Genomic DNA, 26,792 nt, shown 5'->3' on the forward strand with positions numbered 1-26,792 from the left:
CCACTGGTCATTTATATATATGGAATTTTTTCAATCACAGTCATTTGCGCTTCCGGAGACGCGCTCAGTCTCTCTGGCTCACTCTGTTCGAGCTATGGCCATGGCTTCTTTGCCTTTATATCGATGGTCTTTGAAGACCGCTGCTGACTCCTCTTCTGTTGAGCTCTCTACAGTTCCTTGCAATTTTTCTGTTTCATTTTTTAGTCACAGTAAGCGACGCCGTTTCGTCGCTTCTGCTACACACTCCTCCTCCCCCTCATCTAGTTCTGATGCGAGGTCGAGATCCAAAAAGGGGATAGATTTTGATGATTATAGCTCGAGTCAAAGAAAAGTTGTTGATAATGCAAAAAAGGAAGTCGTTTTAGCTGCTCGGAAGAGACCAACTATTAGTTTTAAGTCCTTGTTTTGGAGGAGATCGCAGTGGCGGAGGATATTATTTGCATCTAAGAAAGTTAGGAGTATCATTTTGCTCAATGTCATCACTATTATTTATTGTAAGCTCTTCCTTTTTTAATTTAATTTTCTGTTTGGTTACTGATAAATTTGAGGAAAGTAATTGGTTGTGAAAAAAAAAAATTGAAATTTGGATAAACTCGGATTCAAAAAATAAATGGAATTGATTATTTTTTGCGTTTTGACTTAGGATTTGCTTTAATAAATATGTCATTTGCTAGTAGTCCACCTCGTGTAGCTATGAGAAATTGTTAATGTCTAAATGAATGAAAGACATAAGTAAAATGGATAATTTTTATAATTAAATTTATAAAATTTGATAATCTCAGATACAGTTCTCTATGAATGGAAAATCATTATTCCAGGTAAACTGATGAATTAGTTTATGAAAGGCTTGAATCTGGTGTTGCTATTTCCTTAACACTGATTAGTTAGGTCCAATTCTTCTTATTGATCATACCTGGGCAGCATGGATCCATCTCTGGTTGCTTGCATTCACTATAACACTTGTGAATTGTTTACTCTCCATCAACCATGGAAATGATGTGAAGGTTTTAACTTCAGTTTGCTTCAATATTGTAGCAAGTAGCATTCCTGTTCTGAAAGAGGTGGAAGCGACTGTAGATCCAGCAGCGTTTAATGCAATGAGATTTACTGTGTCTGCCATTCCATTCATCCCATTTATGTTGCAAGCACGAGATAGTGTTGATACCCGAAATGCAGGAATTGAGTTGGGCTTTTGGGTTAGTCTAGGGTATCTGATGCAGGCGCTTGGATTAATAACATCTGATGCTGGACGTGCATCTTTTATATCAATGTTGACTGTAGGTTTCTTGATTAATCTTCTCAATATGCCAAAGGGAAAGTCTTTTCCCCTCTGAGATACCTGAAATTTGATTGTGGCTTGGCTGTATTATCAGGTAATTGTGGTTCCTTTGCTTGATGGTATGCTAGGAGCAATAGTTCCTGCCCGTACTTGGTTTGGAGCCATGATGTCTGTGATAGGAGTTGCAATGCTGGAATCCAGTGGGTCGCCCCCAAATGTGAGTATTATCTAATTTCTACTAGTTGTTTCTTCATTCATGTGGTGTTGTTAGAACAATTTCTGATGACCAAATTAAAAGCATTAATGTTTTTAAGTGTTGAATATTGTTAAAATAATTAATTGAAGGTATCTGGTTTTGCATTTATTTTAAACGTTTTGCTTTTATATTGATTCAGGTTGGAGATCTGTTAAACTTCTTGAGTGCAGTGTTTTTTGGAGTCCATATGCTAAGAACTGAGCACATTTCAAGAAGCACAAGTAAAAGGAACCTCTTACCTCTCCTTGGATATGAGGTTGGTCTATTGTCCAAATGCTTTTATAAAGTTGAAAAAATGCAGTTTGTACTTCTTCATGCATGTTTGATTAATTCTATTCCATCCAGGTTTGTGTTATTGCTCTCTTCTCTATGACATGGTGTTTTGTTGGTAGCTGGTTTGGTGGTAATCAAAGCTGGGACCCATCATCTTTGACGTGGACAATGTTTTGGGATTGGATGGCTGCATTTCCATGGATACCTGCCATGTACACAGGCATATTCTCAACTGGGTTATGTTTATGGATAGAGGTAAAAATTCATTGACTCTATAGAAGCCTTATTTGGAGGTTGATTATTTAGAACAAAACAATTCGAACTTCACAAAGCGATATATTAAATAACTGATAGGCATGTTGTATTTTTAATCTTGTTTCCCTCTTGATTCAACTGTCATTTGAATTCACTTTATGTTAATCATAAATGAAATAAAAAATATGGGAACATTTGAAGTCATTTTTTCAGTATTATCCCATGGGGAACAATTTGAAGTTGTCTTTTGATAGAAACTTATATTTGCCATGAATATTTTGTTACTAAAAAGGTTGACTAACTGTACAGATGGCTGCAATGCGGGATGTCTCTGCTACAGAAACTGCATTAATATATGGGTTGGAGCCCGTCTGGGGTGCTGGTTTTGCATGGTTTCTCCTTGGTGAAAGGTGGGGGCCGATTGGTTGGCTTGGTGCTGCTCTTGTGCTAGGTAAAAAAAAAATTTGGATTATTTTAAATAAATATTTTAGACTGCAAAATGAGAATTGGCTTAATAAATTTGGTGACTGGAAGGGTCCTGTGTATGTATAAAAGGGAATAAATAATAATCATTCTCATAATTGGATGTGCTTATGGATGCCACTTTTAGCTAAACTAAGGAACATTATGAAACCATAATTTAGACTTTGGGCTGTCATTTCTCTTTGGAGTTCTAATTTGCAATTGCATTTATAATGTATCAAAAGGCACATACTGGGTCTTAATGCATTGTTCTTGGCACTCTAGATGTAGCATTTCATGGTCTCCCAGTGGTTCTGTTTGATTATACTGTTATCTGCATTTTATTTCTTTTGATAAGAAAATTTGAGCATCATGGTGGATTTTAACCACAGTACAATTGTCAACAGTCTCTACCTTTAAATGTGTTCAAGTGTTGAACTGGAATTGCTGCTTCCAAAATTGGTAAAATTGGTACATTATACATGTACATGCACTTTATTTATCAAGTGATTTTTTTTGCATCTCAATCTAGGTGGAAGCTTGACAGTGCAGCTCTTTGGATCATCATTTCCCTCAAACTCCATTAAAGACGAAGAGAGAAGTAAGAAAGGTGGTCAAGTAGCCGACATAGACAAACAAAAAGGTTTGTCCACCTCTCCAGTTGTCGTCAGCTCCAGAGAAGATGTTCCTAATCTATTAAAAAAGTAAGCCACATTTTAAGTAACTGCTTCCCTCCTGTCTCCAGAAATCAATTTTGTATGCATGAACGGTTTCAGCCTTATGTATGTGTGTATATTCATTTATACATCACAAAATAGAGCAGTCAAATAACTTCAGTATCCGCTATTGTCTTTACTTAATTTCTTAATCTTCAATAGTAATGTTCCAAAAATTAGAAATTAGTTGGTTACGTGGAGGTCGATGGTTATGACTTATCATGCGTGCAATTGAGTTAATTGTTTGACTGCATCTCTGCATCACAGCTGTTGAAAAACGAAACCCTGTTGCTGATTATATAGACAAACATTAGACATTAGCTTGATTGAAGTTCGTGTTTTCAGAATTTAAAAGAACATTAAACTCATGATTAGATTTTTTGTTACTGCTTGAATATGGTTTTGTAATGCGGACAGGTCGTATTTATATTAAACCACTTGATATGATTTGGATGAAAGGAGAAATTTATGTAACTTATTTTTGCCATAATATGTCAGCAGGACCAGTCTTCTGTATCTGGAGTGCAATATATTGTTGATGCTAATAAAATATCATGTGCAGGTGAGGGTGTAACCAAGCCAAGCCACCTGTGAGCAATTCGCCGTTTGGCTCATCTCTTGAGTTGAGCTTAAACTTGATGTTAGCTAGCTTGGTGAGCTTGTGAGCTTATAACTTGATTTGAGTAAAATAGTAATATATCTCGGATAGTTTCAAATCTTTCATTTAAACCCTTAAAATTTTGTTTATTGATTTTAAATATAAGGTGTAATTAATAAATATATAAGTTATTAGGTAAAAATAATATGTTTGAAAGTTGAGTATTTAAAATATAATTTCTAAGTCAAGTTCGAACTGAGCTCAAACTATCTAATTCTTTTCTCTAGCTTGAGTCAAGATATTACTAATTTAATGGGCTTGAGCTTGAGTTTTCTCCCTAAAGCAATTGAGTCAAGCTCAAGTCAAACATTATTCAGTTTGACTCAATTTGATTAAACCCTTGCATGCATATTTGTGTTTGTGTGTGTTATATACATATGTGTGTGTGAATAAAATCTAACATTTCTCTCTCCATCTCCTTGGACATAAGGTTACTCGCACGAAATGTCTCTTTTCCCATCCCCTTCCCTTCCTCACTCCTCCCTAAACCTTACTTAAATACAATCATAACAATGATATAATGGTAAATATTTAAGTGTCATAAATGTTCTTGTAAATTTCAGTTTAGAAATAGACACGGGATGTATCTATTTTTGTTCCAAATTTTCTTTGCTTTTGGAAAATGTTTTTGTGTTATGGCCAAACGACTATTTCTCACCCAAGGTTTGCTGTTTTCTCAAATATCTACCCTTTAACTATGGAAACACCAAAAACTCATCCACCAGTGGTTAACTTTAACACTTTCTGTTAGAGAAAAGGATAAATGACTGTTTTACCCTTTTCAATTGAAATGATAGAAATGTCCTGTATGCTAAAAGACATAATTACCTTTTTCATTAAAATGATCTAAAAACCTTTAAATAAAAAAACCAAAATGACCTTTTAATTAATTAACCAATTTTTCATATTCCAAAATTTAACCAGCAACTTCTATGGCTGAAAACAATGCATCATTTGGGTTTGAATTACAGGTTTTCGCTTGGAACTGCCTTTGATTATGAAAGTGATGAAATGCAAACAGTAGTGTAATACATTGTTTAATACTGGTTTGCTTGGAAACCTGGAAATGCAAATAGCTGTGTACTGGAATAGATGCAATAACAGACCATTTTGATTCATAAATTAACACTGTCAATACACAGAATACTTCTCATATCAACATTGTCAATACACAGAATACTATCCATAAGCACTAATTCATAAATTAACACTCTCAAAGACAGAATATACAGAATACTTCAGTGAGCACTAATCCAGAAAATAGATCTGCAGAGAACATTTCACTGAGCTATCAAAAAAATGTACATGCACAGAATTATTTCACTGAGCTATCCAATAAATTTACATGCACAAAATTTTCAATTGAGCAATTATCCAAAAAATTTACATAAGGGAAATCCCAGTTTCATATATTCAACAAAATCCCTAGTATTCATTGCATCTGTGATTGTGGATGCTGTGAGGAAGAAGATGAACCAAACTGACTTTTAGCTGACTGACTTTCTATGGTTGAGATTGTTCTTCTCTGATATAAGGGAAAAAAAAACGATTAGGTTTAATAAAACAAAAAAAATAGTAGTAAACAGAATGTTAACATATAAACAGAAACAATGCCTTTTTTTTGGGTCTTCCTGTATTGTTTGGATTGTGTTGGTAGAGCCTTTTGTTGTGCCCCAATTCACGGCAGTGACTACACCTAAGTGTAGACACAAGTTTTCTTTTTCTCTCTTTAGTGGGGTCTTTCCTCCTAGCTGTTTTGGGCCTCCAAGCTTTGCCATGCCTAACATATGGCTGTAGCTTATCTTCACATTCCTCTGGTCAGGTTCTCTTATCTGGAATAGGATGAATAATTTTAACATATGTTTTTATATATGCTGAAATTTGTAACCTGTCATCCACAAACTTATCAATGGTAGGAAAATTCATGTGCAATATTGAGCATACTGCATGTTGGCAAGGAATCCCAGACAGTTGTCACATCCCACAATCACAGGTTCTTTTGTCCAAATTCAAGGTGTATGTTCTGTTTGGAATACCACTCATATCAATCACTTTGAACTCTTGCAGTCCAGCATATGAAATAGAGACATTTCGAGCTGCTTAATACTTTTGTTCAATTTTTTAACAACAAGTTGGGCAATGAAGTGACCCATTCAGTACCTGCCTTCAGCCTACTATGAAGTCTCTTCATTATTCTTCTTCGATACAACTCCAATAAGCTGAGAATAGACAGCTCATGATCTTCTCCAAGTCAACTATTAAATGTTTCAGACATATTATTTGTGATATGGTCAGATTTGACTTCAATGTCAAAGCCAAATCTAGACCATTGATCTGATTCATTGTCAATTACCCATTTGTAACTAATTTCATCCATTGCCTTCATTTTATTTAATGTCTCATGAAAATTCACTTTATTTGATGCTCTAGAAATATCCCAAAACAGATTTCGAAGATGTATCCTAGGGAAAGTTTTCCTGAAATTCGCATATACATGTCTTGCATAAAATTTACTTTGCATTAGGCTACTGAGTTTGCAAGGCATGTTTTATTCCTTTTTGCCTATCACTCATGAAAGTGATAGGCAAGACATCACCCATGAATTCTTTCAATATCCTTAGGAATAACCGCAATTATCATTGTTTTCTACTTCACAAACACAAATTGCCAATAGGAATATCTCACTGTTCGTATCAATCGCTATAGCAGACAGCAGGACTCCCCCAAAATGCCCCTTCAGATGGCATCCATCAACCCTTATAAAACGACGACAACCTTTTAAAAAGTCTTTCTTCTGTGCAGCAAAACTTAGAAAAAAGCGATGAAAACGCGGTGTCGAGGGAATTTCATCCCTAATTACCTTTAGGGCAACTTTTGATTCTACATTGGTCATCAACACAATATGACAATATTTAAATAGCCAGTTATACGACTCTACATGCTCCTTTGTTGATAAACCAGTGGTAATTCTCTTAGCCCTATACAATTTTCTATGATTTATTTGTAAAAAATGCTCCTGCTCTAACTGAGCAGCTAGAGGCTTAATGCTACTCCTTTCTTGTGACCTTATAAACCTGCCAAATTTCTCAGCTACCTATGAAGCACTCGCAACTGGGTTATCATGAACCCTGAGACATGTGTGCGTATGCTTGTACTGACGTATTTGGTAGGATTGACCATTTACCATCAGAGTTGCATAGAGATGGAATATGCAGTTGTCTGATCTACACACAACCTTTATTCTTCTCTTCTCATTCTATATCTTTCTTGTAGCAAACCCACGATCAACCGTGTAATCTTTGAGCACACCCTTGAAATGTTCAACATTGTCAAAAACATGTCCAACCTCAAAATAAATTTTCCCATCTGCATCTTTCTTAAAAGCCTTTCCCTTCATATGCGTAGCTAATCTGCTAGCACCATCATCTTCTCCTTTATCACTTTCCCTATCACCATTGTCAGATTCATAATTAAGTCCTCGTGTCTCATCATCATCATTAACAGATTCGGACCTGATTTCAACTTCAGCATGACTAACAGTCTCATCTTCATGCGATGCATCACTCCAATGAAACTCATTATCATGCTGGGTAAATTCTTCTCCCTTATCAGAATTTTCAGAGAAGCTTGTTGGTACAGGTGCTGTGAAGGTGTTGGGTGAGTTAGGCTTTGTTGGTTGGGTGTTGGGTGAGTTAGGTTCTGTTGGTTGGGTGTTGGGTTGACTGTGTGAAGGTAGTAGAGGTGAAGGAGATCTGCTCTGTACTGGAATAAATTCAATGTACATCTGAATAATTTGCTGACATGTTTTTCTATACTCTTCAAAGACAAACATCATGTCCTCATCACTGGCAATAATGTAATTACCTTTTCCATTAGCTGATCTTGCTTCAATTTTTATCTGCTCACCCGGATAAAGTTGCACCTCCTCATTTTCATTTGCAATACATTGCTTCACATCCTTGATGAACACAATTAAACTATACTCTTCTGGATCAACATTTCTTATTTCAGATGGTATGCCACAAGCTTCAAATTTAATAGTGAACAACTTTGTAGAACTCATCCTAACAAAACACAGAATTAGTTAAAAAAATAACAATTAATTTGAGACTGAGTATCCCAGCTTATGTAACAATGATGTAACTTACCCAATAACACAACAACAACACTCATACACAGAAACAAGACAGTATGCAACATTATTGTTGATCATGCCTTAACTCATACACAGAAACTGATCATGCCCTAACTCATACACAAAAACTGATCATGCCCTAACTTATACACAGAAACTGAACATATAACCCATACACAGAACTCAACACCACCGAAAGTGTTCATACACAAGCCCAACAAAAACAGTTAATACTCGTACACATAATTGAATGCTTACCAAAATATAATCTAACCGTAAATAATATGTTAACAGTACACATGTAAAACCTCTACGTTAATTTTTTTTCACTTAAATATACGTATAATGCATAACCCTAACATTACAAAGACCATTATAACACTCAAATATTCTAAAAAACCAAAACTTGTTACAAACTTCAACTTCCTAATACTCACATATAGAACTGAAAACTCACAAAAATAGAAGTCATACACAGAAACTTACGTCAACAGTGGACATTTAAAACCCCCACGTTAATTTTTTTTTTTGCCTTGCCCTAAAATATACATATAATGCTAACTCTAATATAACACAGACTATAATAGTACCCAAAATATACATATAATGCTAACCCTAATATTAGACAGAGTATTAGAGTACTCGACAACAACGATAAACAAGATATTCGAAAGAATAAACCTCGATGTCAAGAAATATTTTCTGAAGGCCTCAGTTGGAGCAGACTTCGTCATCGTTGCTGTTCAACTCACCACGAAAAGCCACTACGCTTGTCGTCGGAACTGTTGGTGATCAGAGTAGCCAAAAACAACAAACATATTGTACTTTCTCGTCTTCGTTGGTACTAAACTACTTCGTCCACCCTTGGTAACGTTGAACGATGTCTTGTCGTGGTCGTCTTTATCGTCGTCGTTAAAGGTTTACCGTTGATCACACTGGAGCATAATGAAACAAGGTAAACGAAAGACTAACGCGAATAGAATGTTGAACGAAAGAATGAAGGCCGAAGGTTTTGTTCAAATTTGAATTCTGACGTTAGTTGGACAAGTGTCGCTCGTTCGTTGGTAAAAGAGAAAAATCATTTTTCAAATTGGAGTGAAATGACACAAAGGCCCCTCACGTGTCGCATGTTCATTCGCTCACTTTCCCTAGACTAATCCTTAGTCGTCGATTTGTGCCCCAAAAATTCCCACCGTTGATTTCAATATAATCATACTGCATTTAATATCAACTGCAACACGTCCTTTGAGCGCACAGTATTCGATGGTTGATTCATTTTTTGTGTGTTTGATTTTTTGCTTTTTTGACAAGTGTCTTCCTTTCATACTGCCACGTCAACCACAAAAGATTTGTAAACCCTGAATCGCCAAAAATCTCTGAAAAATCGTTTTGCTTTTCAGATGACAACGCCACGCGTCAACTTTCTGTGCGTTGTGTGTGCACGCGTCCCCTGTAGCATTAAATGTTGCAGAATTTTTTTTTAAACCGTTTATATTGATTTTAAAACGGAGAGCCAGATTTATCATATTATCCTTTTCTCTGATGGAAAGTGTTAAAGTTAACCACTGATGGGTGAGCTTTTGGTGTTTTCATAGTTAAAAGGTGGATATTTGAAAAAACAACAAACCTTGGGTGGGAAATAGTCGTTTGGCCTAACCCAATTGTGTGGTTGCCTTTTCTTAGAAGATGTATCCCATCTAGTTCTTGTATGTGACTAGTACCATGAAACCAAAAGTGTATCTCCTTTAAGGAACAACATTACGTACAATAACTGTAAAATGATGTAGAAAAGGGTAGTTCCCACTATGGTATTGATGCGGATATTCTCTTGAATGTGTCCAATATTAAGTCAATTGTAAAGGATTGAGTACGTGGACTAAGAGAAAATGTTTTGACATGGGGTGCTTTCAACCTTCTTGATGAAATAGATGATATTTCCATTGATGGCAATGTGTTCGAGGAGACAATGAATATTAATGATAATACTAAAGGAATGAGTAGTTCTTTGTCATGCAAGTCCAATTAATTTTCATGTAACACGTGAAATTGTGATTGATCTAACATAATTTGTTGCCACTAATTAAGAACCAAATTGCTCTTGATTCATTTTATCGGCTACCTCATTTACCTGACCATCCATTGACATCTACCATCAATGGAGCAGTGGGTGGCACTTAGGGCTTTCTAATAAATGATATTCTAACAGACAGAGACACGTTTCAAGATGCATTCAGAAGGAATATATTGGAAAATGAGTATTAATAAGTTTACAAATTTGTAACCCACAGATGAGAGATTAAATGTCTTCATGAATTATGTCAATGGTGTGCGAGGGTGAAAAGATTGTAAGGTTGTAAGTATTTTCAACTACTTATAGATATATACTCGAGCATATGTTCGAGATATCAAATAATATTACATCATACACAGTTAGGTGCCTTTGTATTAGGATAACTGTTGAATTTATTAGATACAGAAGACATATTTATGTTGATTGGTCCAATCTACCAGTTTTGCATCAGCTTGTAAGATAAATGGACAAACTCAATATAATTTGCAAAATCTTCACATTGGTTATTTCAACCAAAATTTAACGACTTTAAGACTAAAGAATACATGATGTATCGTATGTTTTTGAATTCGTAGATTTTCTGAAATTCATCTGAATTGCGGTGATCAATCCTTAAAAAACAATTTTCAATGGGTTCAATAATATCACTTTAGAGTAGATTGAACTAGTTTATAGGAGATCATTGAACTCTTCTATCAAAGATTCAATAATCTTAAAGTCGACATTGAACATTCTACTTAAATCATAACTTGTGAAGTGTGTTAAATTATTTTAAATAATCACATTAAAACTATCAGTAAACTTTCATTCGATTATTTAATTATTTGATTTTGTTAAATCAAATGTTCAAATTGAATCCAACTCTAAAGTGACAATCCATTTGATATTTTCTATACATCGGAGTAAAAGTTTTCTTGCTAAACTTCTTAGCGACATCAATAATATGTCTCATAATAATTGGCGAGTGAGGTTTGTGCATGTGTTTTGGGAAACAAATAGAGCTGTTGATTGAATATCTAAATTTGTTTTAGATTTGTCTAATGTGTTGATATTTTATTAGGATTTACCAATAAAATTGCAAAAGATCCTTTTGATAGAAAGCATTGAAACTTTAAGATTAGATTAATGCCTATTTTTTCTGTGTTTTTTTAGGTCTTTAATGTTGATCTTATATTAAAAAAAAAAAACCGCATCAAAAAATTTTCTAACAAGGCAAGAAAGCACTTAGCAAATAGCCAATTTATTAAACATGTTCATCACACATTTTACTACATTATTCTCATCACAAAAACTCTTGCACAACCTCACACATAATTACTTAAAACCAACTGACTAGTCGATTTTAAGTAAACATTATCACAAATTATTTCATATTACAAAGAGTAGTAATGCATAGTGAAATCAACAAACGACATCGTTTGAACTCATTTATGCCTGCTTGCCAAGATGAGCTGCAATGTCTAGCGTAATTTTAACCATGAAATATAGGTATTCATGTGGCTCTGGAACAGTCTCTGTGCGTTTCTCATATTCCAGAATATGTTTCACCACGCAGCTTTTTTCATCCTTTGGCGTGGCTTGGAATGTGGCCTTCCAGCTCTTGTAATTCTTGAACACATCTCCATCCAACCCAACAAGAGTCACCGATTTCTTCTGGTCATCCACCATGATCTTCTCCTTATACGTCTCCTCTCTTCCTCCTGTGATTCTCATAGAAAAGACATAATGGTGTCTTATATAGTAAAATCCATTGGAGTTAAGCAAGATAATAAAGTGTCTATAAGCCAATAGGTCATCGAAATTATAATGCCTTAATGAACTTGGTTACTCTCTCTCTCTCTCTCTCTCTCTCTCTCTATATATATATATATATATATATATATATATAAAATAAAACTATGTATATGCATTTTGAGTGTACAAAATGGGTTCACAAATGATATGTCATTATGTAATTGAATTATTTTGAATTAAGAATAAAATAATAATCATCACATAATGATACATTATTTGTGTACTCATTTTTATACTTAAAGTGTCTATACATAACATTGCTCTTATATATATATAGAGAGAGATCATATTTTGAAGAATGGCCAGAAGACGTCTTAACATTAACTTTATCACTTATAGGGCTGCAATCAAATCGAGTTAAGGGAGTTACAGGCTTCAAATCGAGCTTTAGATAGATACGATTGACCCAAGTTGAGCTCAATGAATTATAGTTTAACCTTATAATTTATGTATTTAACTATTATTTTTATATTCACAGTCAAAGAGTAGGATTTTGAGGGTCTAACAAAAAAATTTTTAATTTTAACAAATTTATTAATATTATACTCAATCCAAACCTTGAACTCATCAAGTTGCACAACAGCGATTCTTAGTATGACCTGAGTGTATTTCCTTCACAGAATTCATTATTGTTTATTATTTATTGTCACTTGAAATAAATGAATGTTCTAACATTGATTACTAGAAATTATTTTTAATAAAACTTGAAGAGTCTAAGTTATTGTAATATTGGCTTACCGACGGTATATTTCCAGGTCTTGATGGAGCCTTCCTTGTGCCATTCTCCTTCATGCAAATCAACTCCCTTCAGATTATCAGAGGAGACATTGGGAAGATGGTAGGATTGGATTTTGAAAATGTGGTAGTATTTTTCAGCAGGTGCCTGGATTTCTAAATCAACCTCAATCTTTCCAATCTCAGCCATACTTCTCTACCCACAATTTTAATATTCAAAACCAATATTTGAGAACAAATAGAACCTCTAATATGATGAACGATAGACTGGCCTTCCCTTTTATACTGATTTCAGTGGGACAGGATACTGTGACCGCTTACCTACTAAAATTAATATATTGATTTATGGAGGTCATGAATAATAAAAGACTGTGACAGCTATTATATATATATGGAATTCAAATCCCGGATTTGGGATCATATCATAACAATTTCCAAGAAGCAAATATTTAATTTCCAAATTGCCATTTCCACGTGCTTTATACAACAAAATCTGCCACCGTATTTATAAACTCCCCCACTCAAGATGACTTGTGATCTGTATATATCTACTGCTGACAATTTTGTGATCTCTGTATCCATGCCACCATTTTACATAATAAATTTTGAAGGTGACACAAGCCTGTCCAGTGCATTTAATCTTATCTAATCTATGATGGATGGAAACATTGGGTGGGTATAGTTTCTAGGTTTATGAAGTGTTTTGGAAACGGAAACGTTTCATAATCTGTATGAAATGTGTCGGGGTTGTTTTTGCAAACTCATTTCTAGTTTAGAAACACAATTCTTCTAATTTTTTTTTGTAAAAGCACAACATATTAGATATTACAAAACTAATTGCTTTAGTTTAGTCTCTTTGCTTTCAAGTTCTACGACAGTTTTAACTCTCTTTCATCAATAATCGAAAAGCTAAATCAGTATTCTCTTCACTTACTTCTATTCAGTGCTTTGAAATGGGAAATTCAACCACAAAATAGATGTTTTCTTTTAGTATATCACATAATTAAGGAATTTTGAAGTTTCATTTGTCTCTCTTTTTTACGTTCCCATATCTGTGTTTCCTAGTAATTAATTATGTCACATATCATGTTTCTCCACACAGGAGTCTAGTGGAGATAATGTTTGGATTTTGGAGGACATATCAATTTAGTTGGGTGGCAGTTGTACCCAAATTTTCAGAAGAAAATTAATTACATATTATTGCTAAATTTGGGTTTCATATTTCATACCATAGCAACATTACAATTTTTTTTTTTTTATGAGTAATAATGTATATACCTATTTTAGGTATACAAATATTTATATTTATATCTATCGTTATATGATTGAGTGTTATTTTATTATCAATTCAAAATCAGTCAATCATATGATAACACATATAAATATATACATATTTATATATCCAAAATAAGTATATATAATTTTATTTTATATATATATATGTTAAGCTCTAAAATGAATCATTGTGTACAACATAAATTTTTTTTCTAATTTTTGGTCCGGTATATTATCAAGGGAAATTAATTAAAATAGGCAAAAAATTTGCCGCTTATACGTTTTTAGGCCAACTAACAAATGTTTTACCAAAATAAGCAAACCAATATTTTTTTACCTGTTTTACCCTTTTCTCATTTCACATAACTAATCAATTTGCGCAGCTTTCATCTTATTTCACCATCGTCTCCTCTCTGAACGTTATTCTTCTATCAACACTTCAACGACAACAAATTTTTATGTGTTTTCTCTCTAGCATTCATCATTATCATATATCAAGTAAGTTTCTTTCGTTTTTTTTTTACATAAATAATATCTGTATCCAGAAAACTGTAAAACTCAAATATAAAAAGTTTAAAACTGTAATCAGTAACTCTAAACTGCTTAAATCTTTTTATAAATATTCAGATTTATAGAATCTATAGTTTTATTAGCCAGATCTAAGTAAAAACGGAAATCGCAGTACATTTCTGGTTAATTGCGTGGTATGCGTTTTGCGGCGGTTTGCGTTGCGCGTTTGCGCGGTTTGCGCGATATGCGCGGTTTGCGCGGTTTGCGCGATATGCGCGGTTTGCGCGATATGCGCGGTTTGCGCGGTTTGCGTTTGCGCGGTTTGTGCGATATGCGCGGTTTGAGTTTGCGCGGTTTGCGTCTTGCGTGATTTGCGTTTTTTCCTTTCCGTTTTGCGTTTTGCATGTCTGCTCATCTCTTTTACAATTTCTTTGTGCAGAAATATGGGTCATCTAATATATTTGCTTGGATACGGTGGACATTGGGTTAACCGAGGTGATAATAGTTTGAAATATGTTGGTGGAGTTCAAACATTTGTATCAGTTAGTAAAAAAATAAAGTTTGATGGATTTGTTGAAGCAGTATGCTCTCGTTTAGCCATTAATCAAAGTTGCAATAGTGTAAAAATTTACATGCAAAATCTGACCACTTACAGTGATTTACCATATTTGTTGAAGGATGATTTTGATATACGGATTATGATGAGATTATCAAAGACACATAAAAGGGATCCGTTATTTCTTACAGTGTTTACAAGGCCTACAGAAGGTATAACTAATATGCAACAACAGCGAACTGAACCTATGGATGATGCAATAAACTCTGTGGATAATATATATTCTGAGACACAGCCAGAGGGTATGCCTGAGGGTGATGGGGTTGAGGTTATGATACATGATGAAATAAGAAGGCAGCAACGCCCTTTACGGGGTACAACAGATAGATGTGATGAGATGGATACTATTCTGAGAGAAAATTTTCAACCAGATGAGGAAGAATATGGTGGTTATACTGATTGGGATAATAGGGGTGATGATTTCAGGGATAATGGAAGTGATAATGATAATGGTGGTGATGAGGAATATGGTGATGCCGATGATGATAATGATGAAAACAGAGGTCATAATGGGAGTGGACATGAAGCAGGAGTTGGTCCAAGTAGATTAGGTGAGGAAAGTTTATTTCATAACACTTCAACAATGCATGACCAACCTATTCCTTTGAACGTAGAAGTTACAAATCCTTTTTTCGGTGTTCCAGATCCTTACAGGGATATAGAAAATGAAGGTATTGTATTACATTCAGTTCCACCACGAGATGGGAGAATCAAAGTAAATGATCAGTTCACATCTAAACAGGTGTTGATAGATACGATGTATAGGGATGCCTTAGAAAAAGGCTATCAGATCAAGGTGACTAGTTCGAACAAAAAAAGATGGGATATCAAATGTGCACATGCTCAATGTAAATGGAAGGCAAGGGGAGTTAAATTACATAACACAGATGTTTTTGTATTACGAAAGTTAGAAGCTCACACATGTCCTCGGGATGTGATAATGCCTCACCACAGACAAGCAGGTAAACGGACACTTGGAAAAATATTGCAATCTGTGTTTACTGCTTCTAATCGAATCTATAGGCCAAAAGACATTATAACGGATGTGGCAGATAGATACAAAATAGATATCTCCTATACTCAAGCTTGGCGTGCTAAGAATTGGGCGTTGAATGAGATTAGAGGTTCTCCTGAAGAGTCGTTCAGACAATTACCTGTATATTGTTACAATTTGGAACAAAAAAACCCTGGCACCATTACACACATTGACACTGATATGGATAATCGGTTTCGTTTTGTCTTTATGGCCTTAGGTTGCTCAATTAGAGCATTTCGAGAATATTGTCGTCCTGTTATTTGTATTGATGGATCCTTTTTAAAAGGACGTTATTGGGGTACACTGTTTGTTGCTGTGGGTAAAGATGGAAACAACCAAATTTATCCTTTGGCTTTTGGTGTAGGGGGAAAGGAAGAAACAATGACTTGGACCCCTTTTTTGAGAGCGTTACATGGGTGTATAGGTGATATTCCAGATTTGGCCATCATTTCAGATAGACATCATGCTATCATTCACTCCGTGCGAGAAGTATTCCCAAATGCACACCACGGTTGGTGTAACCACCATATAAAAGGTAATATGCGAAGCAAGTATAAACAGACAAAGCATATAGATGGGTTGTTTTGGCGAGCAGCGAAAGCTTATCGATTACCAGATTTTGAGGGTGCAATGCGAATGATTAATGAAGAAAATCCTTCAGCAGGTGCATATTTACAGGGTATAGACTATGGACGTTGGGCCCGTGCTTATTTCCCAGGTATTCGATATAATATAATGACAACAAATATTGCTGAGTCGTTTAATGCCTTAGCACGACACGCACGAAAATTACCGGTTATGATGCTACTTGAGTTTTTGCGTTCTACCATTCAGAAATGGTTTTACTCTCGGCGCACTATGTCAGGTTTGTTTATAGATTTTTTATTTTATCATTTTTGGGTATGATGTTTGAATATACATTTATAATATATATTTTTATAATCATGCAGAGGCTTCTACTAATAAACTCACTCCGTGGGCTGAGGAGAAAATAGCAGGTCATATCCTAAAATCAGCTAACATGGTTGTCAAACCAATAAGTATGCACCGATATGAAGTCCACGGTGTGGCCCAATCGATCGCTATAGTGGATCTATGTGCGCAAGAGTGTAGCTGTAAGAAATTTCAATTGTCACATATTTCGTGTACACACGTTGTAGCCGTGGCTAGGTTTCAGAATCTTTCGGATTGTTATCAATGGGTTAGTAAATACTATTCAACCGAATATTGGCAAGCAGTATATCGAGAGAGTGTTGAACCACTAGGAGATCCTTCTGAATGGTTACGTCCGGAGAATCTTCCCGAGATCCAGCCACCTCTAATGCAGAATCGTCGTTCAGGCCGACCGTCAGAACAAAGAAGGAGACCATCGCAGGGGGAGGAAGTACGTCAACCTGTTTGTAGTCGGTGTCGCGAGCGTGGGCATACTAGACTTACTTGTGCGAACCATTTATAATTGCGTACGTCCAGGTATCAAATTACTATATATTACATTTGCATTTCAGGTTTTTTGTTTTATTTTTTTGGGTCTATAATATTTTATTTTATATTATTTTGTTGCAGATGTTTAGGATGTGCAATTTGAGGAAACTGGGCACTACAGCGCAATTTGAGGATAATGGGAACTAAGGGAAATTATTTTTTCTCTTTGGATGTATCAATAGATTTGTTTTTATTTTGTATTGTTGTGTAATGATATTTTTTGCAACATTTACTTTGTTTGTATCCAAGGGAAGATATACTAGGTGTTTTTGAAAATCTTTTTTGAGTTTGATTTCTTTTGTTATAAGAGTTTGATGACTTTGTTATAGAATTCTATAGTTGGCACAATTTAATTATACTTGTCTTGGTTGTATTCAGCTGCATCTATTAGTATTTCCATTAGGATGTTCTTTGAACGTGGGCATTTAAGATATGGTAGTATTATGACGCATATTGGCATATAATTTTTTCCAATTTGGTCTTTGCCACTTAGTGCATCTATTAGTATTTCCATTTGTTTGACCCACCATAACTTATTCTCATTGTTTGGATGCCACATACCTGGAATATTTGTAGGATATTGTTCAAGTTAGGCCTTCCAGCTTTCCTATATCTTCCCAAGAATTATTCAGTATCCTTGATGATGCTAGTGAAAAGACATTCCTATCTGGGATACAACATTTACTTTGTAAGAATATATAGCACTGTGGACTCCATTTAATTAAAAAAGTACAATCTACCTTTCAACATCCCATTTTAAAATTTTAAAATTATTAAGTGAATGGTTAAATTTTTAAAAAATTTTGACAGAATCTCCCTTATATTATTACCATTATCCAAATCTTCTTCCTCCTGTTAACATTTTATTCAAAAAAATACACTTTTAATCCAATCATTTCAACCAAAAAGCCACATTAAAATCAATCCAATCAATCTAACCAAACCAACAAAAAAGACACTTTAAAATCACTCAACTCAATCTAACCAATCCAACCAACAAATTCACTTCAATAGCAATCTAACAAATCCAACCAATCTAACCAAAAATGCACTTCAAAATCAATCCACACAATCCAACCAATCGAACCAAAATTGCACTTCAATATCAATCTAACCAATCCAACCAATCTAACAAAAAATACACTTCAAAATCAATACACACAATCCAACCAATCTAACCAAAAATCACTTCAAAATCAATCCACCCAATCCATCCAATTCAACCGAAAATGCACTTCAATAGCACTTCAAAATCAATCCAACGTAACTCTTTCGCAAAGCATGAATAATATGAAACATCAATAAATTACTATCATGCTAAACAACATAACAGAATAATAAAAATATATGTACTATTTACACATACAATCAAAAAAATCTATAAATTTACATAACTAAGAAACAATATCAACAAGTGCATCCATGAGCAAAAATCTTAGCCGCGATCATCCTACGCAAAGTAATACTATCAGAGGATGTATAGTCAAATTTCCGACCGGTGGCTAAATACTCTATCATCAAAAGTGTGAATACGCCACAATCACCAGAGGCTTTGCCTTGTTGTGGAACATCAGTACATCGCATCAACGTGAATGGCTCCAAGTTAGGGTTATCACCCCTAACCTCCCAGTATCTAGTGGCATTAATGATAGCCGGAAGATGTTGATATCGTGCCATCATATTAATGAACTTATCCGTAGAAGATATGAAGCTAGTTGAAGAGTCGTATACGGTAAAAGTCCACGCTTTGAGATCAATTTCCCCACATGCCCAATGTTGACAATCATAATTGATAGGAATGTACACCTGCAAAAACAATAACAAAAATCTAGTAAATAACATAACATAATCTTAATTAAAATAAAATACTCTAAAATATAACATTTTAAATACTTTATCAACTTTCGCCCATGCAACGTATCTCATATCCCTTTCCCGTTGTATAAGCTGTGGACAGCTCCCTTCGATAGGATCTAATAATAGTCGAGGCCATTGAAAGTCGTCAACATCAGCCACTTCTCGATCTTGTAAAATACGTGGTAACCAACCATCCCAAAACGTGTCAACACATGTCCAATTGTCAGTGGGATATGAATGACGTAACATCACTAAGTAATTATCCATATGCTGAAAAAATGTCAAAAACATAAATTATAATTACTTTATTTTACAGAAATAAAATCGTATAAATATAAAAATATATTGAATTAAGCACCTCATCCGTTAACCAATTGTTTTCAGTGCAAATGTGGTCCCACCAGTCAAGCTTCTTACAAGGCCCATGCAAATAAGTCAAAGCAGTGTCGTTATTGTCAGCATTATCAAACCATTGGTCAAAATTAATATTTATTTGTTGGTTCCCTTCTCGTGGCCGGCATGGTCTCATAGGATCAGTAAAAGGGCTGAGTAGTGCCCGCCCCTTCTTGATAATTCTTCCACGTAATGTCCTTCGGGTATTCGACCGAGGTTGAAGTGGTGTTTCCGTAGGTCTACACTCAGTAGCTACCTCATTATAATCAGGTGGACAAACATCATCATCCTGTGCTACCTCAAAAATGACCTCAGCTGACTCATCCTGTGTTATTATAAAAGATTATAATTATCATCATCTCATTTTAAATATAAAAAAAATCATTTAGGCATTTTTACTAACCTCATCTCCGGGGGTGGCATAAAACATACGTTGCATATCAGAAACTTTTGTTTCAATTGATGTTTGTCGCTCTTCAAAGTGTCTAAAACGTTCTTCCACTGTTTCCATGAATCCACGTAACATTTCCTCAATACGAACATATCCAGTAGAAGATGTGGATGCAGCATGTGTAACACCAAGGGATCTCCTTGTAGTTTGCCGAGGAGACATTGATGTTCGATGTGTGGATTGATGCTCTGACCTAGTAACTGGTGGTGGAGTCCATTCAGACCTTGCTGGACTATGTACAGATATACTTTGACGTGTAGGGTGAGAAGATTGGATTGCATCACTAGATTGAATAAGCATACGATCATCATCAGATTCTTCTGTGTACCCCATACAATCCATAACTTCTTTGAACCAATCAGATTGCTTTTCCTCAATAGATGGAATCAAGACAGGAGTGACAACATCCTAATAAATATTTTACTAAATGTATCAATTTTTTATATATAACAAATTAACTTAATTTTTAATATAAAAAATATATTAATATACCTGAGAAGTTTCGAATAGGCAGTTAACAAGATCCCACCCTGGTCTCTCAAGTGTCTTCCATCTCAACATACGAGGAATTCTATCTGTAGATTTGCAAGCTACGAAACCCCCTAAGTTATTGAGAGTTTCATATATCCATAGCTGCACCCAAATATAAGGATATTTATTTATAAAATAAATAACTTAAGCATCAAAACAGAAAAAATAATATAAATAATATTTAAAACGAAGGATACCTGAAATGCAACTGTAAATCCCATTAATGCATAACATTGCACTGGAATTTTTGGATCGTATGCCCGATGATCATTCATAACTTCTTCATATCGTTTCTCTATTGCTCGGCTCATTGATTCTGCAGTCAACGTCCAAACCATAGTCCCCCACGGATATTTATTGAAACTATCCCAATCATCTACTAACTGTAATATAAGTTCTGATACTACTTTTCGATTATCTGCTCCTAATAATCCATAATGTATCAGATATAATGCAGCCATCTTGACAGCATCTTCATCATTGTTTCCCCACACCTTAGACATGAAACTTTTACTTAAATCCTTATAAGTCACCGATTTATCACTTCGAAAGTATTTATTTTTAAAATTCAATGAATCTGTAGTTATGTAATCAATCATATCTAATTCTTTACTAAACCTTAATCCAGTAATCATAGCAAACTCAATCGGACTAAATCTACAATCAATCCCATTTAACCGAAACCAAAATACTTCTCCCAACTCTTCCTTATTCACTTGTCGAAATAATACACTATGTAATAAAGTTGAACTATATCCATGGACTTCAAGATCCAAAAAATGCCCAAAACATGATTGTCTAAATAATATTTTCTGCTGTAAATTTAATTTTGCTCTTATATGTTGTACCGTATCCTTGTGACTTCGAATATTAATAGTAACTCTAAAATCATGCGCATCATTAAATCTTCTCTCACCAACTTGATTATTAATAGGAAATTTCTGAAAAAAACACGTCAAAAATGAAATGAAATGATATAAGTTTGATTCAATAAATTTAAATTTAAACAGGTGAATCGCAGTGCAGAACGTATTTTGCGCGATTTTGCGCGGTTTGCGTTGCGCGGTTTGCGCGGTTTGCGCAGTTTGCGTTGCGCGGTCTACGCGGTTTTGCGTTTGCGCGGTTTGCGCGCTTTGCGCGGTTTGCGCGGTTTGCGCGCTTTGCGCGGTTCCGTCGTCTGCAACTTTCCGTCGCGTTCGTCTTCCGACGGCCATACTTCCAGCCATCTATTACCATTCCAAACGTAAATATATAAAAAAAATATACTAGGTTTTACTGTGCAAACCCTAGCCACCGTCTCAAGCATTATAACTACCCTTATATCCACCGTAAATCGACGCACATTCTCATAATCATTCAATCAATAACATAACATCCCAATATTAAGCAATATCCACAATAAATTATTTTCAACCGATCAATGGAGATTACATCGACCAAATAAATAAAATAAATATAAACTGTAGCTAACCTCGGAAGCCATTGTTGATATATTTTATCACTTCGAACAGATTTTGGCTATTTTTCCTCTAATATTCGCCGGTGACGGTGATTTTTGCTCTGTATTTTCAGATTGCTGCTTTCGGCCTCCTTTTTTCCGTTTTCGGCAAAGAAACTTTCAGAATATGTTTTACTAGGGTTTTTAACGTAAGGGTAAAACAGGTAAAAAAATATTGGTTTGCTTATTTTGGTAAAACATTTGTTAGCTGGCCTAAAAACGTATAAGCGGCAAATTTTTTGCCTATTTTAATTAATTACCCTATTATCAATTTCTAATAGATATTTATGTAAATAATTTGACTTTATACATTCCATTCTTAGTAACTAGTTTTTAAAACGTAGTTTACTTAAAATTTTATTAGTTTCCCTCTAAATTTCTATATAATCAAGTATCGTTTCCTTTACACTTTTGATTCTCAACAGTGTATTCTCAATTGAAATTTATATGTTTAAATAAATTTTAAATTTATTTTTTTATATATATGGACGTTGGGTGGGTATAGTTTGCAGGTTTTTGAAACGTGTCGGAAATGAAAACGCTCTAAAGATGGTACGAAATATGTCGAGACAGTGTTTGCATAAAAAAATTCTGAAACTCATTTCTGGTTTAGAAACACACTCCTTCTAATTTAAAAAAATAAACACAATGTATTAGATATTGCTAACCTAACCATTTCAGTTTAGTCTTTTTGCTTTCAAGTTCTATGACATCTCTAAATCTCTTTCATTAGCAATCGATAAGCCAAATCAATAATCATATAATCAAGGATTTTTTGAGTTTTCCTCATCTATTTTTTTTAGCTTTTCTATTTCCATGCTTCCTAGCATTTAATTATGTCAGAGATTATGCCCTATGCATTTAGTAGCTTGTTTGAGATAATGACCCACGTTGTCAGAAGAATATAAGTCCCGTATTATTGCTATGGAAAGAATTATTAATAAAATTGGTAAGGTATTATAATTTATAAGTTAAAGTCTTAAGTTTGATGGCCAAATTATAAAAATAAAAGCTTATTTGAATGAAATTGCTTTCTAACTAATATAGTTCTTATCTGAACTTTGTTAAAAATCAATAATTTCACAATCATTGTCATAATTATAATTAAGGAAGCTTATAAGTATCAATCAACATAAGAATCACGATTTTAATTATGGGAAACATTTTCAACGATGCCATTATTTTTACTGATATATTTTATTTAGTAATTTGTTGGAGTTGGTGATGAGTTCTAGGCAGTGATTTTAGAGTCAGATTGTATGTCAGCATGATAAAAGGGTGTTTTAGTTTAACTGATAATCAGATTATTTGGTTCGGTTAACTGTCTAAAAATAATGTTTGAATGAATTTTATATAATTTATTATTAAATATATAATTTTAATTACTTTAATATCGAAATAAACTTAATTTGATAGTATACATATTCAAAATTGATAAATGAGTTTTTAAATTTTAAATCCTAATAATGTATTGACAAAGTAAAACCTAGGTTTTACCCAATCAACCATTTGAACCACTTGATTTAATTTAATTCGGTACGGTCCAATTCAATTTAATTCTAGAAACGATTTTTGAGTGAATTGTAACCAATTTTTCTAATCGATCCAATCCTATTCTTAAAACCATGCATATAATGATTGCATTACAACAAATTTAATGAAAGGGAAGTTGGAAATTATTACCAATTCTGTAAATTTAATAATAGAAAATTATCATTTCAACCGGTTGTTTTAAATAAATTAATTTGGATAGGCTCTTAGAATTTGATTAAAACTGTTAAATAATATTATACATATAAACAAATTACATAAACTTATTTATACAAACTGAGCAGTAACTTATTTATTAATGATATACATATTCAAAATTAATAAATGAGTTTTTAAATTTTAAACACTAATAATATATTGACAAAGTCAAACTTGGATTTTACCTAATCCAACTATTTGAACCACCTGATTCAAATTAATTTAATACAATCCAATTCAATTTAATTCTAAAAATGGTTTTTGAGTGATTGTAACCATTTTTCCAAATCGATCCAATCCTATTCTTAAAACCATGCATGTAGTGATTGCATTACAACAAATTTAATGATTTGTTGATCTTATATTAAAAAAAAAAAAACTGCATCAAAAAATTTTCTAACAAGGCAAGAAAGCACTTAGCAATTTATTAAACATGTTTATCACACATTTTACTACATTATTCTCATCACAAGATCTCTTGCACAACCTCACACATAATTACTTAAAACCAACCGACTAGTCGGTTTTAAGAAAACATTATCACAAATTATTTAATATTACAAAGAGTAGTAATGCATAGTGAAATCAACAAACGACATCGTTTGAACTCATCTATGCCTGCTTGCCAAGATGAGCTGCAATGTCTAGCGTAATTTTAACCATGAAATATAGGTATTCATGTGGCTCTGGAACAGTCTCTGTGCGTTTCTCATATTCCACAATATGTTTCACCACGCAGCTTTTTTCATCCTTTGGCGTGGCTTGGAATGTGCCCTTCCAGCTCTTGTAATTCTTGAACACATCTCCATCCAACCCAACAAGAGTCACTGATTTCTTCTGGTCATCCACCATGATCTTCTCCTTATACGTCTCCTCTCTTCCTCCTGTGATTCTCATAGAAAAGACATAATGGTGTCTTATATAGTAAAATCCATTGGAGTTAAGCAAGATATTAAAGTGTCTATAAGCCAATAGGTCATCAAAATTATAATGCCTTAATGAACTTGGTTACTCTCTCTCTCTCTCTCTCTCTCTATATATATATATATATATAAAATAAAACTATGTATATGTATTTTGAGTATACAAAATGGGTTCACAAATAATATGTTATTATGTGATAGAATGATTTTGAATTAAGAATAAAATAATAATCATCACATAATAACACATTATTTGTATACTCATTTTGTATATTTAAAGCGTGTATACATAACATTGCTCTTATATATATATAGAGAGAGAGCAAATTTCCAAGAAAGGCCGGAAGACGTCTTAACATTAACTTTATCACTTTTAGGGCTGCAATCAAATTGAGTTGAGGGAGTTATAGGCTTCAAATCAAACTTTAGATAGACACGGTTGACTCAAATTGAGCTCAATAAATTATAGTTTAACCTTATAATTTATGTATTTAACTATTATTTTTATATTCACAGTCAAAGAGTAGGATTTTGAGGGTCTAACAAAAAAATTTTTAATTTTAACAAATTTATTAATATTATACTCAATCCAAACCTTGAACTCATCAAGTTGCACAACAGCGATTTTGAGTATGACTTGAGTGTATTTCCTTCACAGAATTCATTATTGTTTATTATTTATTGTCACTTGAAATCAATGAATGTTCTAACATTGATTACTAGAAATTATTATTAATAAAAGTTGAAGAGTCTAAGTTATTGCAATATTGGCTTACCAACAGTATATTTCCAGGTCTTGATGGAGCCTTCCTTGTGCCATTCTCCTTCATGCAAATCAACTCCCTTCAGATTATCAGAGGAGATATTGGGAAGATGGTGGGATTGGATTTTGAAAATGTGGTAGTATTTTTCAGCAGGTGCCTGGATTTCTAAATCAACCTCGATCTTTCCACTCTTAGCCATGCTTCTCTACCCACAATTTTAATATTCGAAACCAATATTTGAGTATAAATAGAACCTCTAATATGATGAATGATAGACTGGCCTTCCCTTTTACACCGATTTCAGTGGGACAGGATAATGTGATAGCTTACCTACTAACATTAATATATTGATTTATGGAGGTCATGAATAATAAACGAGTAATTATATACTTATAAACAAATTGTAGAAATTTAATTTTAAAAATAAAAGTGATAACATTTGTTGGGTGATTTCGAAGTTAGAGAAAAAATACTAAATCACATTACACAATCACAAATTATCTCATCAATTTGTATAAATAAGTTTGTACAATTTGAAAGTACGGATAGTTTTATTTATAATAAAATTATGTATACTTATAATAAATACTAATTTATACGTTAACGATTATATTTTACTATATAATGAGTAATACTACTTGCACAAACAAATTATATAAATTTATTTATATAATATGATGCGGTAGCATTTGATTAAGTGATTTTAAGGTGAGAAAAAAAAGTAAATAATTATATTACTTAATCACAAGTTGTTACTTTAATTTGTATAATTTATTTGTATGTATAGTTTTTGTTATATATAATTATATGATTTAAAATTAACTATAAAAAACATTTAATTATATGATGATCTATTACCATTAATACACAAATGAGTAATTATTATTAATATAAATAATTTTATCCACGCTCAAAATATTGTAACAACTTACATTCTAACATTAATTCTTATTAAACCCATGCATCTTGCGCATTGCTTGACAAAGGGTTTATAATCTAAATATAAATAGAAACCTAACATCAAAAGCACATATGATATCTTTGATATCAATTGATGAGCTGAACATTATATA

At 33.6% G+C, this 26,792-nt stretch overlaps 5 protein-coding genes across 6 annotated transcripts; 2 read left to right on the forward strand and 3 right to left on the reverse strand.

Moving 5' to 3' along the window:
* Window positions 1–3,964, forward strand: LOC123212917. 2 transcript variants are annotated; one of them, XM_044632159.1, is made up of 8 exons: window positions 1–494; window positions 1,036–1,277; window positions 1,374–1,496; window positions 1,675–1,791; window positions 1,881–2,063; window positions 2,388–2,514; window positions 3,058–3,229; window positions 3,804–3,964. In XM_044632159.1, exons 1-8 carry the CDS (start codon window positions 20–22, stop codon window positions 3,805–3,807), a joined length of 1,443 nt encoding a protein of 480 aa, XP_044488094.1. In that variant the 5' UTR covers window positions 1–19; the 3' UTR covers window positions 3,808–3,964. The 2 variants fall into 2 exon arrangements, with proteins under 2 accessions (XP_044488094.1, XP_044488093.1); XM_044632158.1 differs by having other exon boundaries at window positions 5–494; window positions 2,373–2,514.
* Window positions 3,965–11,329: 7,365 nt separating this feature from the next.
* LOC123214806 (MLP-like protein 43) lies at window positions 11,330–12,882 on the reverse strand. Its single transcript, XM_044634800.1, has 2 exons — window positions 12,638–12,882; window positions 11,330–11,805 (listed from the first exon to the last, which is right to left on the reverse strand). The coding sequence occupies exons 1-2, from the start codon at window positions 12,822–12,824 to the stop codon at window positions 11,534–11,536; spliced, it is 459 nt and encodes a 152-aa protein (XP_044490735.1). The 5' UTR covers window positions 12,825–12,882; the 3' UTR covers window positions 11,330–11,533.
* A 1,948-nt stretch (window positions 12,883–14,830) lies between these two features.
* Window positions 14,831–17,527, forward strand: LOC123213647. The gene is made up of 2 exons (XM_044633120.1): window positions 14,831–16,936; window positions 17,022–17,527. The coding sequence occupies exons 1-2, from the start codon at window positions 14,863–14,865 to the stop codon at window positions 17,525–17,527; spliced, it is 2,580 nt and encodes an 859-aa protein (XP_044489055.1). The 5' UTR covers window positions 14,831–14,862.
* A 1,244-nt stretch (window positions 17,528–18,771) lies between these two features.
* Window positions 18,772–22,021, reverse strand: LOC123213648. Its single transcript, XM_044633121.1, has 7 exons — window positions 21,815–22,021; window positions 20,983–21,726; window positions 20,747–20,887; window positions 20,207–20,662; window positions 19,769–20,128; window positions 19,447–19,680; window positions 18,772–19,359 (listed from the first exon to the last, which is right to left on the reverse strand). Exons 1-7 carry the CDS (start codon window positions 22,019–22,021, stop codon window positions 18,961–18,963), a joined length of 2,541 nt encoding a protein of 846 aa, XP_044489056.1. The 3' UTR covers window positions 18,772–18,960.
* Window positions 22,022–24,424: 2,403 nt separating this feature from the next.
* On the reverse strand, window positions 24,425–25,996 carry LOC123215030 (MLP-like protein 43). Its single transcript, XM_044635068.1, has 2 exons — window positions 25,732–25,996; window positions 24,425–24,916 (listed from the first exon to the last, which is right to left on the reverse strand). The coding sequence occupies exons 1-2, from the start codon at window positions 25,916–25,918 to the stop codon at window positions 24,645–24,647; spliced, it is 459 nt and encodes a 152-aa protein (XP_044491003.1). The 5' UTR covers window positions 25,919–25,996; the 3' UTR covers window positions 24,425–24,644.
* Window positions 25,997–26,792: the final 796 nt, after the last annotated feature.

Source organism: Mangifera indica, chromosome 4, assembly GCF_011075055.1.
Source record: "Mangifera indica cultivar Alphonso chromosome 4, CATAS_Mindica_2.1, whole genome shotgun sequence".
NCBI lineage: Eukaryota > Viridiplantae > Streptophyta > Magnoliopsida > Sapindales > Anacardiaceae > Mangifera > Mangifera indica.